General features: G+C 46.7%; 2 protein-coding genes across 5 annotated transcripts in view; both read left to right on the forward strand.

Annotated features, from left to right (window-relative positions):
* KMT2B (lysine methyltransferase 2B) overlaps window positions 1-1044 on the forward strand; it is a 60979-nt gene extending 59935 nt beyond the window's left edge. For all 3 annotated transcript variants that reach the window (XM_081868607.1, XM_081868608.1, XM_081868609.1), the window contains exon 37: window positions 136-1044. In XM_081868607.1, coding sequence (XP_081724733.1) covers window positions 136-411 — 276 coding nt within the window. In that variant the 3' untranslated portion in view covers window positions 412-1044. The remainder of the gene's footprint in view (window positions 1-135) is intronic.
* A 2692-nt stretch (window positions 1045-3736) lies between these two features.
* PSENEN (presenilin enhancer, gamma-secretase subunit) lies at window positions 3737-5724 on the forward strand. Of its 2 annotated transcripts, none has more exons than XM_081872164.1 (4): window positions 3737-3858; window positions 4005-4072; window positions 4970-5074; window positions 5362-5724. In XM_081872164.1, the coding sequence occupies exons 2-4, from the start codon at window positions 4012-4014 to the stop codon at window positions 5499-5501; spliced, it is 306 nt and encodes a 101-aa protein (XP_081728290.1). In that variant the 5' UTR covers window positions 3737-3858; window positions 4005-4011; the 3' UTR covers window positions 5502-5724. The 2 variants fall into 2 exon arrangements, with proteins under 2 accessions (XP_081728290.1, XP_081728289.1); XM_081872163.1 differs by having other exon boundaries at window positions 3774-3854; window positions 3998-4072.
* Window positions 5725-14707: the final 8983 nt, after the last annotated feature.

The following is a 14707-nucleotide window of genomic DNA, read 5'->3' on the forward strand; positions in this document are numbered from 1 at the left end:
CATCTGGAGGGCCGAGTTTACCTATGCCTGGTATAAACAACAACAATTATTGTTAACAGGACCAGTGGAGGAGGGAGGAGCTGGGCTCCCCAAATCGTCTCACTAATCTGAGCTCTCTTTTTCTCATCCCTGCAGGGCATAGGCTGCTACATGTTCCGCATCGATGATTTCGACGTGGTGGACGCCACGATGCACGGCAATGCCGCCCGCTTCATCAACCACTCCTGCGAGCCCAACTGCTACTCGCGGGTCATCCACGTGGAGGGCCAGAAGCACATCGTCATCTTTGCCCTGCGACGCATCTTCCGGGGCGAAGAGCTCACCTACGACTACAAATTCCCTATTGAGGACGCTGGCAGCAAGCTCCCTTGCAACTGCGGGGCCAAGCGCTGCCGCCGTTTTCTCAACTGAAAGGCATTTTTTTTTACCCGTGACCTGATTCCTCAGCTCTGTAGCTTTCTCCCAGCCTGGTGTCAGTGAGGGGGACGACGACACCAAGAGGCATGCCGGGAGCTTAACCACCTCACTGTAGCTTTCCAAGTGGGTTGCTGCAGGACTGACTCATCCCCTTAGTTCCCTGAGGCATGGAGATGGTTCATCTCCCAGGAGCATCAGTGATGCCCGTTTTGTCTGGGAAGAGGGGATGCTCTTGGCAGTGGACCTGTCTGTGGCTTGAAATTATGGCAAGCAGAGATATGGGGCAAGTGTGGGAAGGGTAGTCTCCCTGGTCCCTTATCTGTGCCCGTCTGCTTCGTAGACCTGATTTTCTTTCCCTCTCCCTTGTGGGGTGAGAACAACTTTTTCTTTAATTTTGTACTTCTAACTTTTGTGATTCTCTTTCCTTTCCCGCTAAGGCTTTCTGTTTTAAAGTTAAAAAACAAAACAAAAAAAACATCAAACCCAGGAGGATGTAAATATTTGTACAAATTTCTAAACCTGTTTATTTTCTATGCACTTTTTTATTTAAGATGCTCAGTCAACTCAGACGGTAAAGGGTTGGATTCTTGTTGGTATAATTTTAAATAAAACGCAATTTTGACACAAGACTGTCACAAGGCTTCTGTTGTAGCCTGAAGGAGGGGGGGAGTGTGTTTGCGTGTAAACAACAAAGCCCATCCATCTGGAAACGGAGACAGCAACCATCTAGTGATTTCATATCAAAACTCTTTGATTCCAAAATGCAAAGGCACTGGCTGTCTTACATGTTCCAGCACTTTACATATGAGCTCCCCAAAAATATAGTGGTGCACTGCCCATGTTGGTTATGCATTTGTACTGCACACATTAATGGTGGAGCCCACATAGATCCATATCTAATGGCCTACTCCTTTCCAGAAGAGTGGCCAAGAAAATAAAAATAGAACCATTTATAGAGCCCCTTGTGTTATTTGTTTGCTGAGTTCCCGTAGAAAGCACTTAGAACAGTCAGGTCGGGTACCTTCATCTCATTGGCTACCTCCCCATATTGCCTGAGAGGTTCTTTTGTGCAGGCCACACCCACCCACCCAACACCTGACATATCTGACTTCAGGTGTGAGGGCAGGTAAGAGCAGGATTTCAAATGAAGAACTAGGAGCTTGGAGAAGTCCTTGCAACATGGACTTCAAAGTGCAGCATCACCTGCCTGGACTGCCAGGGTTGAAGAGGGAAAGATCTGGCCCAGCAGCCAAAAATGTGCCCTACAGAGATTGGGGGGGGGGGCGGATACAAAGGCTGCTTTTCTAGATATTGGGTGTGGGAGAGACTTGAGTAGTTAAGGAACAGGCCCTGCCAATGTCTGATGCCTGGTGTGGCTGTGGGGTGGGGAATGAGGGTTACGCCCTAAAGAGGTCCCTCATAAGGAACATAACTGCGAGGCTTTAGAAAATGATATGTTACCTTAACTATACTTTGCTTGTAGTATAATTCATTCTCAAAATTATGATGCACCTTGCATCTAACGTGCATCAATAAGGAGCAGGTGGCAAGCCTATGGGGAAGTGCACTTTACACATGCTCAGGAACATACTTCCTATCTGAAATCCGATTGTGAGGCAGAAGCAGGAGAAAAGGCAATGGGTGTTCAGGTTTCGCCTCCTCTTTGTTGGCAAAAACGTGGCATAGCAAAAAGCAGCTTTGGTCCTGCACAGCGTTTTACCTTTAAAATCACAAAATACGGAAAGGAAGAGCTGCTCGTGTCGCTATTTTGCCATCTGGTGGGTTGAGGTGGTAGGGCTTTGTTGTTGTTTAGTCGTGTCCGACTCTTCATGACCCCCTGGACCAGAGCACACCAGGCACTCCTGTCTTCCACTGCATCCTGCAGTTTGGTCAGACTCATGCTGGTAGTTTTGAGAACACTGTCCAGCCATCTCGTCCTCTGTTGTCCCCTTCTCCTTGTGCCCTCCATCTTTCCCAACATCAGGGTCTTTTCCAGGGAGTCTTCTCTTCTCATGAGGTGGCCAAAGTATTGGAGCTTCCAGTCCTTCCAGTGAGCACTCAGGGCTGATTTCCTTAAGAATGGAGAGGTTTGATCTTCTTGCAGTCCATGGGACTCTCAAGAGTCTCCTCCAGCACCATAATTCAAAAGCATCAATTTTTTGGCGATCAGCCTTCTTTATGGTCCAGCTCTCACTTCCATACATCACTACTGGGAAAACCACAGCTTTAACTGTACGGACCTTTGTTGGCAAGGTTGGTAGGGCTTTGAGGAACTACAACTCCCAGCAAGCTCTTGGCCCCTGCTCCCTATTATCCGCCGCAAATAAGTATATCCCAGCATGCGCTGCGGCAGGGCCTTGTTTTGAACCGTAGACTTAAAATGACAGACGCGTCGTGTCTGAACGCTGTGAGCTCGTCTTCGGAGGTCGGGATGCCGCAGCTTGCAAACTAGGGAAATTTAGGAATTGAGCAGGCTGCTTTCCCTCAAGCAAAAATGAGCAGCAGAGATGAGAGTTCGCGCTCTAATTAACTCAGGTCTTATTGTGTGTAGGGTTTTTTTTATATATATTAAAAAGTGAGCCTTAGGAAAAGCGCAATGCATCTGCATGCAGGTCCCTGGAGTTAAAAGTCCTGCTTTCAACGGAGTGCTGGATTCAATAGATTTCACCATGGAGGGCCCCTCAAGGGGATCCTTGATACTGGATTCAGGGGGCTCTGCCTGCTCCTCAAGGCCCTTGTCTTTTTATTCATCCCCGGAGGTTTCAGCGTTTGGGCTAGGAATGCTCCCCACCCCCTTCCAATCACAATTATTTTGGAGAAGGGCTAAAAAGTGTGTTTGATTTCCACAAGGGTTTGTGCCTTTCCCTATGCATGCCAATGGACAGCTCTCCGTTGTATTTCCCCCTTTAAAAATCTAAGGGAGAAGCTTGCTCCCACCCACCACCAAAGACCTTGGGGAAACAGGAACATTGCAAGAGGTGCAACCCGCGGGGCGCTTCTCGTCAACCAAGACTTCGCGCTGGGGGGGGGGGGCGAATCCAAGCCGTTCCTGGCAAAGCTGTCGCGAGGTAACCCTTCTCGCAAGCACGCCCCTGCACCTACCCACCCACCCACCTTCCTACTTGCAAGCTGGGATAATGCAGTCCAAGGGCAATCTGGGTTATTATATTTTTCCCCGGGGGTGGGGGTGCGGGCAAGAAAAAACCAAAAGGACCCTTGCTCTCTCGAGTGCGGCGGGGACCAAACGAAAGAGCAAGCGAGGGATACCCGCCACCGACTACTCGTCGCGCTGCTCTGTACGTTTCCTATCTCCGCGCTTGGTGAGAGCGCGGACGTTTTCCCAGCAGCTCGCGGGGCGAGCTGGTGACCAGGAACCGCGCAAGTTCCGCGTTGGGGAAGCAGAAGCTATTCTGCAGGAGGAGGAGGAGGAGGAAGGGGTGAGTGGTTGGGGGAGGGGAGGCTCACCCACTCCATAATTTGGGGGTGGGGGATGGGCCCTGCCCTCCAAGCCAGAGGAGGGTTTTGGGGGGCTTCGCCCTGAGCTCCGCCCTGACTGCGAGGGTCCCTCTCTTCCTCCTAGATCCCAGTCGCACCATGAACCTGGAGCGCGTTTCCAACGAGGAGAAGCTCAACCTCTGTAGGAAGTACTACTTGGGTGAGTGGTTGGTTCCAGCGAGAGGCATCGGTGGTGGTTAGATATTTATTGACACCCGGCTTTTCCTCCTGACGATCATTGGGGTGGGGGGTGGGGGGAAGAGACACACACAATTAAACGTTAATAAAATAGAAGGCACACGGCTTATTTCTCTCCGCGTCCAGAATAGTATACGCCAGATGTTGGAAAAGAAAGTGAAATCCCCGCTAAGGAGCAATGGTGATATCAATTGACAGAATTTCCATTGCTTCCCAATAAGACAGCCGAAATAAGAAATTTGGGTGGGAAAACCGGAGAAAGGGACGAGCGGGAAAGCTTTGGGGAGTACCTCAAGAAGAAGAAGAAGATACTAAATTTAATGTACAAGTAGGGGTGATCACATGAGCAGCCAGTCAACTATAGTTAAGAAGTAAAAAGGATGAAAAGAAAGATGGATGATTAAATGGAGATGCAGCACACCTTGGGTTTACTATGAATGCCATGGAGTGCTAGGTTGGGAAGTCTGTATGTAAATATTCAGCGTGGAAGGAATGTGATGTGCAAAGGGGAAAAGGGAAAACACATAAATTATATATATATATATATATATATATATATATATATATATATATATATATAATTTTAAAAAGCACTATTTCACCCAGGTGCATAGAACTTGTGAATTTCTACTGCGGTAAGAACTGGTGTGTGTACATTTTGGTGGCTTATTAGAAATGTTATGTTTTTGCCAACTTGCTTAGACGGTAGGTAGCTGTTTTTTCAGTAGGCAAAGTGAACTTTTGGAAAAATACAGACCTTTTTTTTTTCATTTTTGCAGCCCCTTTTAAAATAGGAAAGGTGAAGGGGTTTAAAAACACACACATATAAATGAGTCATTTCTTTCCTTTGTTTCTCCAGGTGGCTTTGCTCTGCTGCCTTTCCTGTGGCTGGTGAACGTTTTCTGGTTTTTCCGAGAGGCCTTTCTGGTGCCGGCGTACACTGAGCAACTACAGATAAAGCGCTGTGAGTTGTGGTGCAAATCCTAGGAAGTGGGAGGGCAGGGGGCAGGGCAGGTGTGAGATCCCTCCACATGTTGCTGAACTACAACTTCCATCAGTTCCAGCAAGTTTGACCAGTGACCAAGAATGATGGGAGTTATAGTTCAGCAACTTACAGAAGGCCAAAGATTTCCCACTTCTGCGCTAGGAGGAGAGCCCAGGCCACCTATTTGGGCAGTGCCAGATAGCAGAAGGATCTGTGCTTAAATGGAGGTGACTGTGGTCATGGTTTTCCATCTGTTTCCATCCCAGATGTCCAGCGTTCAGCCATGGGGCTTCTTTTCTGGGTGATCGTGCTCACCACGTGGATCAGCATCTTCCAGGCACGCCGGGCAGAGTGGGGCGAGCTTGGCGACTACCTCTCCTTCACCATCCCCCTGGGCACTCCGTGACCAATCCCTCCTCCCTTCATGTCACCAGCGTGGAGCTTTTAGGGTTGTATTATTTTCAAGGGACTCCCTGGGTGACATGCTGTTCTCCCCTTTTATGGAACCAGAGTGGGATTGCGCCATGGTGAACTCCGGTGAGGCTGCCTCTCCTTGCAGAATCCTCTGTTCAGTATGCCCTGATCACAACCTGGGGCAGAGGTGATTAATAAACCTGGGGTTGCCTACATCTGCTTGCCCACAGCGTGGTGGTATTGGGAAGAAGTGAGAATGGGGATAAGACCATTAGAAGAGCCTGCCAGATCGGGCCAGCAGCCCATCTAGTCTCTCTTAGGCATTGCATTAGCACCAATGGCAGTCCTTGCCCGCAATTTTAAACATCTGTCCTCGGCTGTATAAAGCAGAGAGGCAGGGGTACAGTAGAAGGGCAAAGTGAATTATTTCTCTGTGGACATTTGGGCTTTAAAAAAAACTATACATATCTAAACATATAGCAAAATAAAAAAAATCCTTCCAGTAGCACGTTAGAGACCAACTCAGTTTGTTATTGGTATTAGCTTTCATGTGCATGCACATTTCTTCAAATACCTCTTTAGTTACATGCCTGTAACTAAACATATAGCAGGATATTCTTAGGCTCAAGTGGTTGGCTGTCAGGGATTTATTCTTCCCAGAAAAACCTTCACTTTTCTGCCTCTTGTGCAATACTAACAATTTCCTACTAGAAGACACCCTTTTGTGTGTGTGTGTGTTTGGTTTCTAAGTAAAATTACTGTGTTTAATTCAAAAGAAGTGATTTCTGACTTAGCAAGTCTATCTAGTTAGATGATAATATACTATGGGTCTTTCCCCCTCCCTCAGACAAATCTCTTCAGCACACCCTTGTATAGCTAGGGACATCCCTTCGGTCGTAGTGGGGGCTGGTAGGTGAGACCCAAGTCAAATCACAATGTATCTCCCCCTGCCCCACTTCCATTTAGCAGTGGTGACCTTCCCCCCCCCCATTTTTTTTATATGAATGCTGCTTTAGCAGTACCTCCTCCCTCCCTGCCTTGTCCCAGGAAAAAATCGGGCAGAGAACCTGGCCAGGTTGACAAGAAGCAGTGGGGCAGGGGCTGCCAGTGCCAGGCATGGGGTCCTCCAAGCGTGGAGCACAGGGCAGTCATCATTATTTGCCCTCCCCAGGGACCGCCCTGTTTCCAGACTCTTCAGTTCCCATCATTCCTGTTGTTTGCCATGCTGGCTAGGCCAGTGGAAAGTGAAACCTTATCAATGTCTGGAGGGTCACAGGTTCTTCATCCCTGTTGTAAAACATCAAGCACCTAGGCAATCCAACTGTTTGATTCAAACCCAAAAGAGACGGAGGCTTTACGAGGTAGGTGTCACGCTTTCTAAAGCCTGCTGCTTCCACGTTGCATCTTCCTGTGTATTCAGAAACCTAAGAAAAGCAGCCAGAAAATTGCCAGAGAATCATCTTGGAAAAGATGGTGACGACCAGGGTCGCACACAGTATTTGCATGAAGGGGATCACTGATAGATCTATATCAGGGTTTTTTTAAAAAAAAAACTGTGTTCCTGTGTGCTCTCCATTATGTGTGACTTACTGTGCTACTTCTTGCATTAGGAACATAGGAGGTGCTGTGGTCTAAACAACAGCCTCTTGGGCTTGCCAATCGGAAAGTTGGCAGTTCAAATCAGCGTGACGAGCTCCCATTGCTCTGTTCCAGCTTCTGTCAACCTAGCAGTTTGAAGGCATACCAACACAAGTAGATAAATAGGTACTGCTGTGGCGGGAAGGTAAATGGCGTTTCCATGCGCCCTGGCTTCCGTCATGGTGTTCCTTTGCACCAGAAGCAGTTTAGTCATGCTGGCCACATGACCTGGAAAGCTATCTGTGGACAAACGCCACCTCCCTCAGCCTGAAAGCGAGATGAGCGCCGCAACCCCACAGTTGCCTTTGACTGAACTTAACCATCCAGGGGTTCTTTATCTTGCCCTTCTTGCATTGTTGTAGTCCAGCAACATTGGGAGGGCCATAGCTCCCCCATTCCTGTTAAGCTCTGTTGATTTCCATGAAAACTAAAGGTGTGTATGTGTGTGTGTTTACTACAATGATAGGATTTTTACATATATATATATTTAGATTTCTTGCTGGGCTTAGTTCTGCTCTCCTTTGCAATTGTTGCTGAACAGCAACATGTTTACTTGGAAGTAAATCCTATTGCGTTCAATGGGGCTTACTCCCCGAGTAAAAATGTCCTATCCAGCATGCAGCAAAGGGAGATGTAGCCCGACAGCGCATAACGTGCCACAGTTTCTCCCTCCCTGTTCTTTTAGGATGGCGACTTCAAGGGCCTCGTTCTTCCTTTAATGAGCAGCCCCCAACTGCCGCAGTTTAAGCCTGTGCTGTGTTCCCCCAGTGCAATATACAGTAGACACTGGAATAGATCAAGGTCTCCTGGCATGGAAGAAAAGTTGCATAGAGAGAAAAAGCTTCACTTGGAATCTGCATGCTGAGTTGCTGTTTTCAAGGGACAGGCGTGGGGCGCTGAAAGGAGGAGGAAAGTTGGCTGCTGTCCTAAGAGAGCCTTTCTCCTACACCTCCGTCAGCTGATTGGGATGTAGGATGGTGTGATAAACAGTGGAGGAAACAATGAGCCCAATGTTTCCCTGAGCCGCTGCAGCTTGCTCTGCAATTTAAATGGTGTCATTCCAGCAGGCCGGTTACAGTCTAGTGTCTCAGAAAGGGATGGGGGATCCTCCCTGCTGGTTAGGCAGCCGTGCCCTGCTGTACCTTCTCCCTCCTGCGCAGGCTGGGTGGGGAAGGGGGCGTGAGCTGAAGGGCGGTGATGTCAGCGGAGCATGAAGTAGCCTACAGCAGGTGTTGGCCTGCCTTGCATGAGGTCACTTTTCCATTGTGCTAAGCGGAGGAGGGAGGCACAGGCTTCCTTCCAGCCATGAACTCATTGCAGGTGTCCCCAACCTTTTGGGGGGGGCAGGTCCAGGGGGGCACATATTTAAAAATCTGAGCGGAAACTTGTGGGCATCACAAAAGAACCATTTCACAAAAGGAAAATAGGCAGAATTTTGTACCCGCTGCCTCACATCAAGGACAACACAGGCATGAAAAGCAGGTGACTTTTCCCAGCAAAACAAAATGAAAAAGCCCCTCCACACTCAATTATACAAACCAAGGAGAGAATAAAAGGTTATGGGATGCCAATGGAGATTTCAGAAGGACTGTACAACGTTGGGGACCTAAAGGTCACTGAATGTTAATTGCAACCAGTCTCCCAGAATAGCTTCTGCATTGTTATTTTTTTTAAGTACTCATTTTTCTAGGTGGAAGTAAACCTCTAGAAGCAATTCTGCAGAAGCTCTGGAGGACACATGATTGTGCCTAGGACAGGCGTGAGGAACCTTTGTCCCTCCAGAGGTTGCTGAACTGCTGCTCCCATCGTCCATGGCTGCTGTCCGTGCTGGCTGGGATTGATGGGAGTCGTAGGTCAGCAACACCTGGAAGGCCAAAAGTCTGATTTTGTTGGTTTCCAATATTTATATACCACCTGACAACAAAAGTCCTATGGGCAGACTTAAGTTAAAACCTTAAAACGTAAATTGCAGTAGGAAACAAAAATCTAACAGAATAAAAGCAGCAATAGAGAATGGCATCCAGTACAACAAAAATAAAAAGCAGTAAAAATATATATTTACAACTGAAAATGCTATCAGTGAAGTGATTGTGTTAAAAAATAAGAAGCCTTCTAGATATTACCTGTCAAATGTCATTTGACTGATAAGGCCATTGGGGTGGAACCATTCTAAGTTATCTGAACAAGTCCCACTGAAAATCCAACCCATTTACTACAAAATATAAACCAGCAGCAAGTTGCAGTATGGCCATCTTGTTTGCTTCTTTCTCTTCTTTCCATTTTTTGGGTGTTTTTTTTTTTTGTTCTTATCATTACTACTCTTTTTAGTTTTTTTGGTTCCACCTGCTTTGTTATCTCTGGAGCTGCTGACACAAATATACCAACTATCAGGTGTGGCTAATGCACACCCACTGAGGCTGCACATCACCCTCTTCCAAAGAAGTTTGTTGTTAAAAGTGGAGCGGAGATGCCACCCAAGGTGGGTGCAAATGAATGGAAGTATCTCGTCTGACCTGAACTGGCAGCCTCTCTAGCTTTTCACCTCCTTTGCCTTCTTCATCTGATTGCTGGAGCTCCTCACCCCGTCTCCTTTTTTCCATTCCTTCCTTGAAACCTGCTCAGGGTTGCTTTGGCGTTGAAGGCTGTACATGCACAAAAGCACATTTCACTTCCCTCATTTCGGTTCCCTCATTGCGAGAAGTGAGGTTACAGGGAACCAGACAGAGGGCCTTCTCGGTAGTGGCGCCCGCCCTGTGGAACGCCCTCCCATCAGATGTCAAAGAGATAAAGAATTACCTGACGTTCAGAAGACATCTTAAGGCAGCCCTGTTCAGGGATGTTTTTAATATGTAATGCTGTATTGTTTTTAATACTGATTGGGAGCCGCCCAGAGTGGCTGGGGAAACTCAGCCAGATGGGCGGGGTATAAATAATAAAATATTATTATTATTATTATTATTTGGATTTAATTTACCTCCCTTTGACAAACCAATAGCTAATTCAGATTGAAACCAGCGCTTCACAGACGAATCTGTATTTCTAAAATGGGAGGGATGGAGCAAACATACTGTTCTTGCATCTGTATGTGAAACAGTAATGTACCACTTGGCCATGAAGTTCGTGTCCCAGGTATTCAAACCCTTGTCTCCCGGGTCCTAGACCCATCAGATGTGGGAAGTAGGGGAAGTTTGTCTATGTTCACCTCTCCTTATTGGGAAGCAATTCCTGCTGTTTGAGGAGCTGGGATTTGGAAGTCATTTCAGTTCATCTTGTTACCGTCTGTCTATCTGCTGCATATACAACATACATTTAAAGCACGTGACATTTATAGCCCACCTTTCTCTCTTGAGGATCTCAAGGTGGCAAATGTACATGGTTCTCCCCCTCCTTGCTTAATTCCCACAACAGCCCTGTGCGGTAGGTTAGGCTGAGAGTACCCCAAGGTCACCCACGAGCTACGTGGCCGAATGGGAATTCAAACCCTGGTCTCCCAGGTCCTAGACCAGCACTTTAACCACTGCACTACTTTGGCTCTGCCTCAGTCCTTGTATTGCCAAATGCAAGGTGGTTCTTTGGGGGGGGGGGAATTCAGAGGCAATACAAAACACACGTGAGTGAGAAGATTTAAGAATTTATTCTAAACAGCAAACAATATATACATACCAAGCAAGAACTTCAGTCTGCCACTTGGAAGCCCTCCAGAAGTGGCAAAGTGACTCCTCCAGGTAGCCTGAGGTTGCACGGCCCCATGGCCATCGGTCCGTGCATGAGCTTCTCCGAACTCGGCCCCAAATAATCTGATTTATAGATAGCTAACCTGTTAGCTTTGGCTTGCCTGACTGACCACATGCTACTAGCTACGTGCAAAATATTCCTTAGCCGCTTCTGCCAATGCCTCACTTTCTTCAAACTATGCCCAACATCAAAAGAAGGTACCCAGCAACATCACTTCCTCCCAACAGATTAGGACTAGGAAATCAAAGGCTGTTCTCAGCCATCATAGTGCTTAACAAAAGATAGGGAAAAGGGAGGTACGGGGCAGGAAGAGGGAAACTAAGTTAGATCACTCGAAAGAGAAATATATTCCAGGGAGATTGCCCATGCAGTCCTTTATCTACATAACATAAGACAAGTCAACCTGGATCAGACCAAGAATTCATCAAGAACCCTGGTTGGGGACCTCAGACCCAGGGCCATGTGTAGCACTCCAGACCTCTCTATATCTGGTCCTTGGGACTCTCACCAGGCCTTGCATCAGCCCACCAGCCCTGCTTTTCATCCTCCTAGCGTGTTTTTGTCTAGGGTGGATGGAATGTGCTTTTAAAGTCGGATAATGCCTCTTGCTTGTTTGAATACAGGCTAGAGTAGCACATGAGCATGTGGCGCTGTGGGGACGCAGGTGGCGCTGTGCGTTAAACCACAGAGCCTAGGACTTGCTGATCAGAAGGTCGGCGGTTCGAATCCCTGCGACGGAGTGAGCTCCCGTTGCTTGGTCCCTGCTCCTGTCAACCTAGCAGTTCGAAAGCACGTCAAAGTGCAAGTAGATAAATAGGTACCGCTACAGCGGGAGGGTAAACAGCGTTTCTGTGCGCTGCTCTGGTTCACCAGAAGCGGCTTAGTCATGCTGGCCACATGACCCAGAAGCTGTATGCCGGCTCCCTCGGCCAATAAAGTGAGATGAGCGCCGCAACCCCAGAGTCGGTCACAACTGGACCTAATGGTCAGGGGTCCCTTTACCTTTACCTTTAATGCCTCTTGCTTGTTTGGATACAGGATAGAGTAGCACATGAGCATGTGGAAAGTAGCCTGCTGAACAAAGGTAGAAATTACATTCCTTGCTCTGTCCATTTTGGTCTCTGGCTCCACCTACCCCTTGGCACCTAACCTTCCATCCCCGAAGGTGTCCTAAAAGGAAATACAGACCTTGGAACAAAAAAGGATTCCTAACCCCTGATTTAGGATCTACAGCAACGGGGAATGAAGCCGACAGTCTTCCCTTGTCTCTTCTCCTTCATGCCTCACAGCTGGTATTTGGGGCTAAACTGCCTCTGCATATGGAGGCACCATTTGCACATTACGTCTAATACTGACCCCCCCCCCCCAGTATAGCTGCCTGCTCTCCATAAATTCGCCTGATCCCATTTGAAAGCTGCAGCCATCGCTGCATCTTGCAGCAGCAATTTGCATCAATTAATGACATTACGTTTCAACGTTTAGGGGACTGTCTCTGCCAAACGAGAAAACCTAGAGAGGTTTGTCTGGCATCTGTTTTACTAGCAGCGCCAGACGAAGGACTCCCCACCCACCCCCTCCACTACCACCGAGCTTTCTGGGTGCAGTTTTAACCCCCTTGGCTGGTCTGTGCTTCTTTTATGATTATCTGGCTTTTAGCTTATTTTACTGCTTTGTTTTGATGCTTTTAAGTCTTCTGCTCCTTTTGCTAACTGCCATGGGAACAGGATACAAGAGTAGCATAAAAACAGTGTTTTGTTTTTTTAAAAAAACTGAGAAATGGGCTAGCAGTAGAGAGAAAATCCTGCTTGTTTTTTCTTCAGGGAAGGGAGAAGTCTTGGAACGGTGTATACCTGTTATCCAAAAGAGTTGAGAGCAGCATTCCAGCCTTTTGATGTAATCCAGAAGACGCTTTGGCACAGTCCACACCCTTTCCCAAGCTCAATAGTCTGACTATGAGCTACCCTGTTCTTCTGAATGCTTAGATCCCACTGGAGCAGCACTGATCTCATGGGGTAACTGCCCCACCTAACCCCAGAGGCAGCTGAACAAGCAGTCGGACTCCTTGCGGAAAATTGTGCTGCAGCTCTTTTTAAATCCTTTGAAAATATGTGTGTGGCGGTTCTGGAGGTGCTCCTGAATTTGATAAGAGGGGACCGGTTGGTGCAAGGGATTCAGGTCGGAGCGAAACAATACAAACTTAAAGCTTTTGCAGATGACCTAGTTTTGACCCTGCAGGAGCCAGAACCTAGTACGAAAAGAGTATTGCAATTGATTCAAGACTTTGGTCGGGTGGCAGGATTTAAACTAAATAAACAGAAAACTAAGGTGCTGGGAAAAAATCTGACAGACACAGAGTCAGAACGGTTTCAGAGAGAAACAGAATTAGCTATGGTAAAAAAAGTAAAGTACCTAGGGCTAAACATGACAGCAAAAAATCTGAGTCTATTTAAGGATAATTATGAAAAATGTTGGTCTGAAATTAAGAGAGACTTGGACAGTTGGACCAGATTGAAGCTTTCTTTGTTAGGCCGAATTGCGGCTATTAAGATGAATGTATTGCCAAAGATGTTGTTTTTGTTTCAAACATTGCAAATTGTGGACAAGACGGAGTGCTTCCAGAAGTGGCAGAGAGATATTTCTAAATTTGTCTGGCAGGGCAAAAAGCCCAGAATTAAGTTTAAGATATTAACTGACGCGAAAGAAAGAGGGGGCTTTGCCCTGCCAGACTTAAAGTTGTACTATGAAGCCGCAGCTTTCTGCTGGCTAAAAGACTGGCTACTTCTCGAAGACACTGATGTATTGGATCTGGAAGGTTTTAACAATGCTTTCGGTTGGCACGCATACCTATGGTATGACAAAGTCAAGATCAACAAGGCTTTTAAAAACCATATTGTCAGGAAAGCAGTATTTAATGTCTGGACAAAATACAAAGACTTATTGGAAAACAAAACTCCGAGGTGGCTTTCCCCTCTGGAAGCTAAGGCCCGAAAAAGACCCAATATGGAGGCCAAATGGCCAAAATTTTGGGAAATATTAGATAAAGATGGAGACAATTGGAAATTGCAGAGTTTGGAGAAAATGAAGGATAAAGTGCGAGACTGGTTACATTACGCTCAGATTAAAGAAGTTTTTAAAAATGATAAAAAGTTAGGGTTCCAGGTGGAGAAATCGAAGTTGGAAACAGAATTGTTAGAACCAAAGACTAAGGTATTATCTAGAATGTATAACTTGCTGTTAAAATGGAACACACAAGACGAAATGGTTAAATCGGCTATGATAAAGTGGGCACAGGACATTGGGCATAACATTATGTTTGAGGACTGGGAAAGGTTGTGGACCAATGGGCTGAACTTCACTGCATGTAATGCTTTGAAGGAAAATGTAATGAAAATGATATACAGATGGTACATGACCCCAGTTAAACTTGCCAAAATATACCATTTGCCTGATAATAAATGTTGGAAATGTAAAGAAAATGAAGGAACATTCTTTCACCTCTGGTGGACCTGCCCTAAAGTGAAGGCCTTCTGGGAAATGATATATAATGAGCTGAAAAAGGTATTTAAGTATACCTTCACTAAGAAACCAGAGGCCTTCCTTCTGGGTATTGTCGGCCAGAAGGTGTTAAAGAAGGACCGAACATTTTTTATGTATGCAACAACGGCAGCAAGGATACTCATTGCTAAGAACTGGAAAACTCAAGATCTACCCACACTGGAAGAGTGGCAGATGCAGCTGATGGACTATATGCAACTGGCGGAGATGACTGGCAGAATCCGAGACCTGGGAGAAGAAAGGATTGAAGAGGATTGGAAGAAATTTAAG

Source organism: Podarcis erhardii, assembly GCF_964252035.2.
Source record: "Podarcis erhardii genome assembly, chromosome: 7".
Classification (NCBI taxonomy): Eukaryota; Metazoa; Chordata; class Lepidosauria; order Squamata; family Lacertidae; genus Podarcis; species Podarcis erhardii.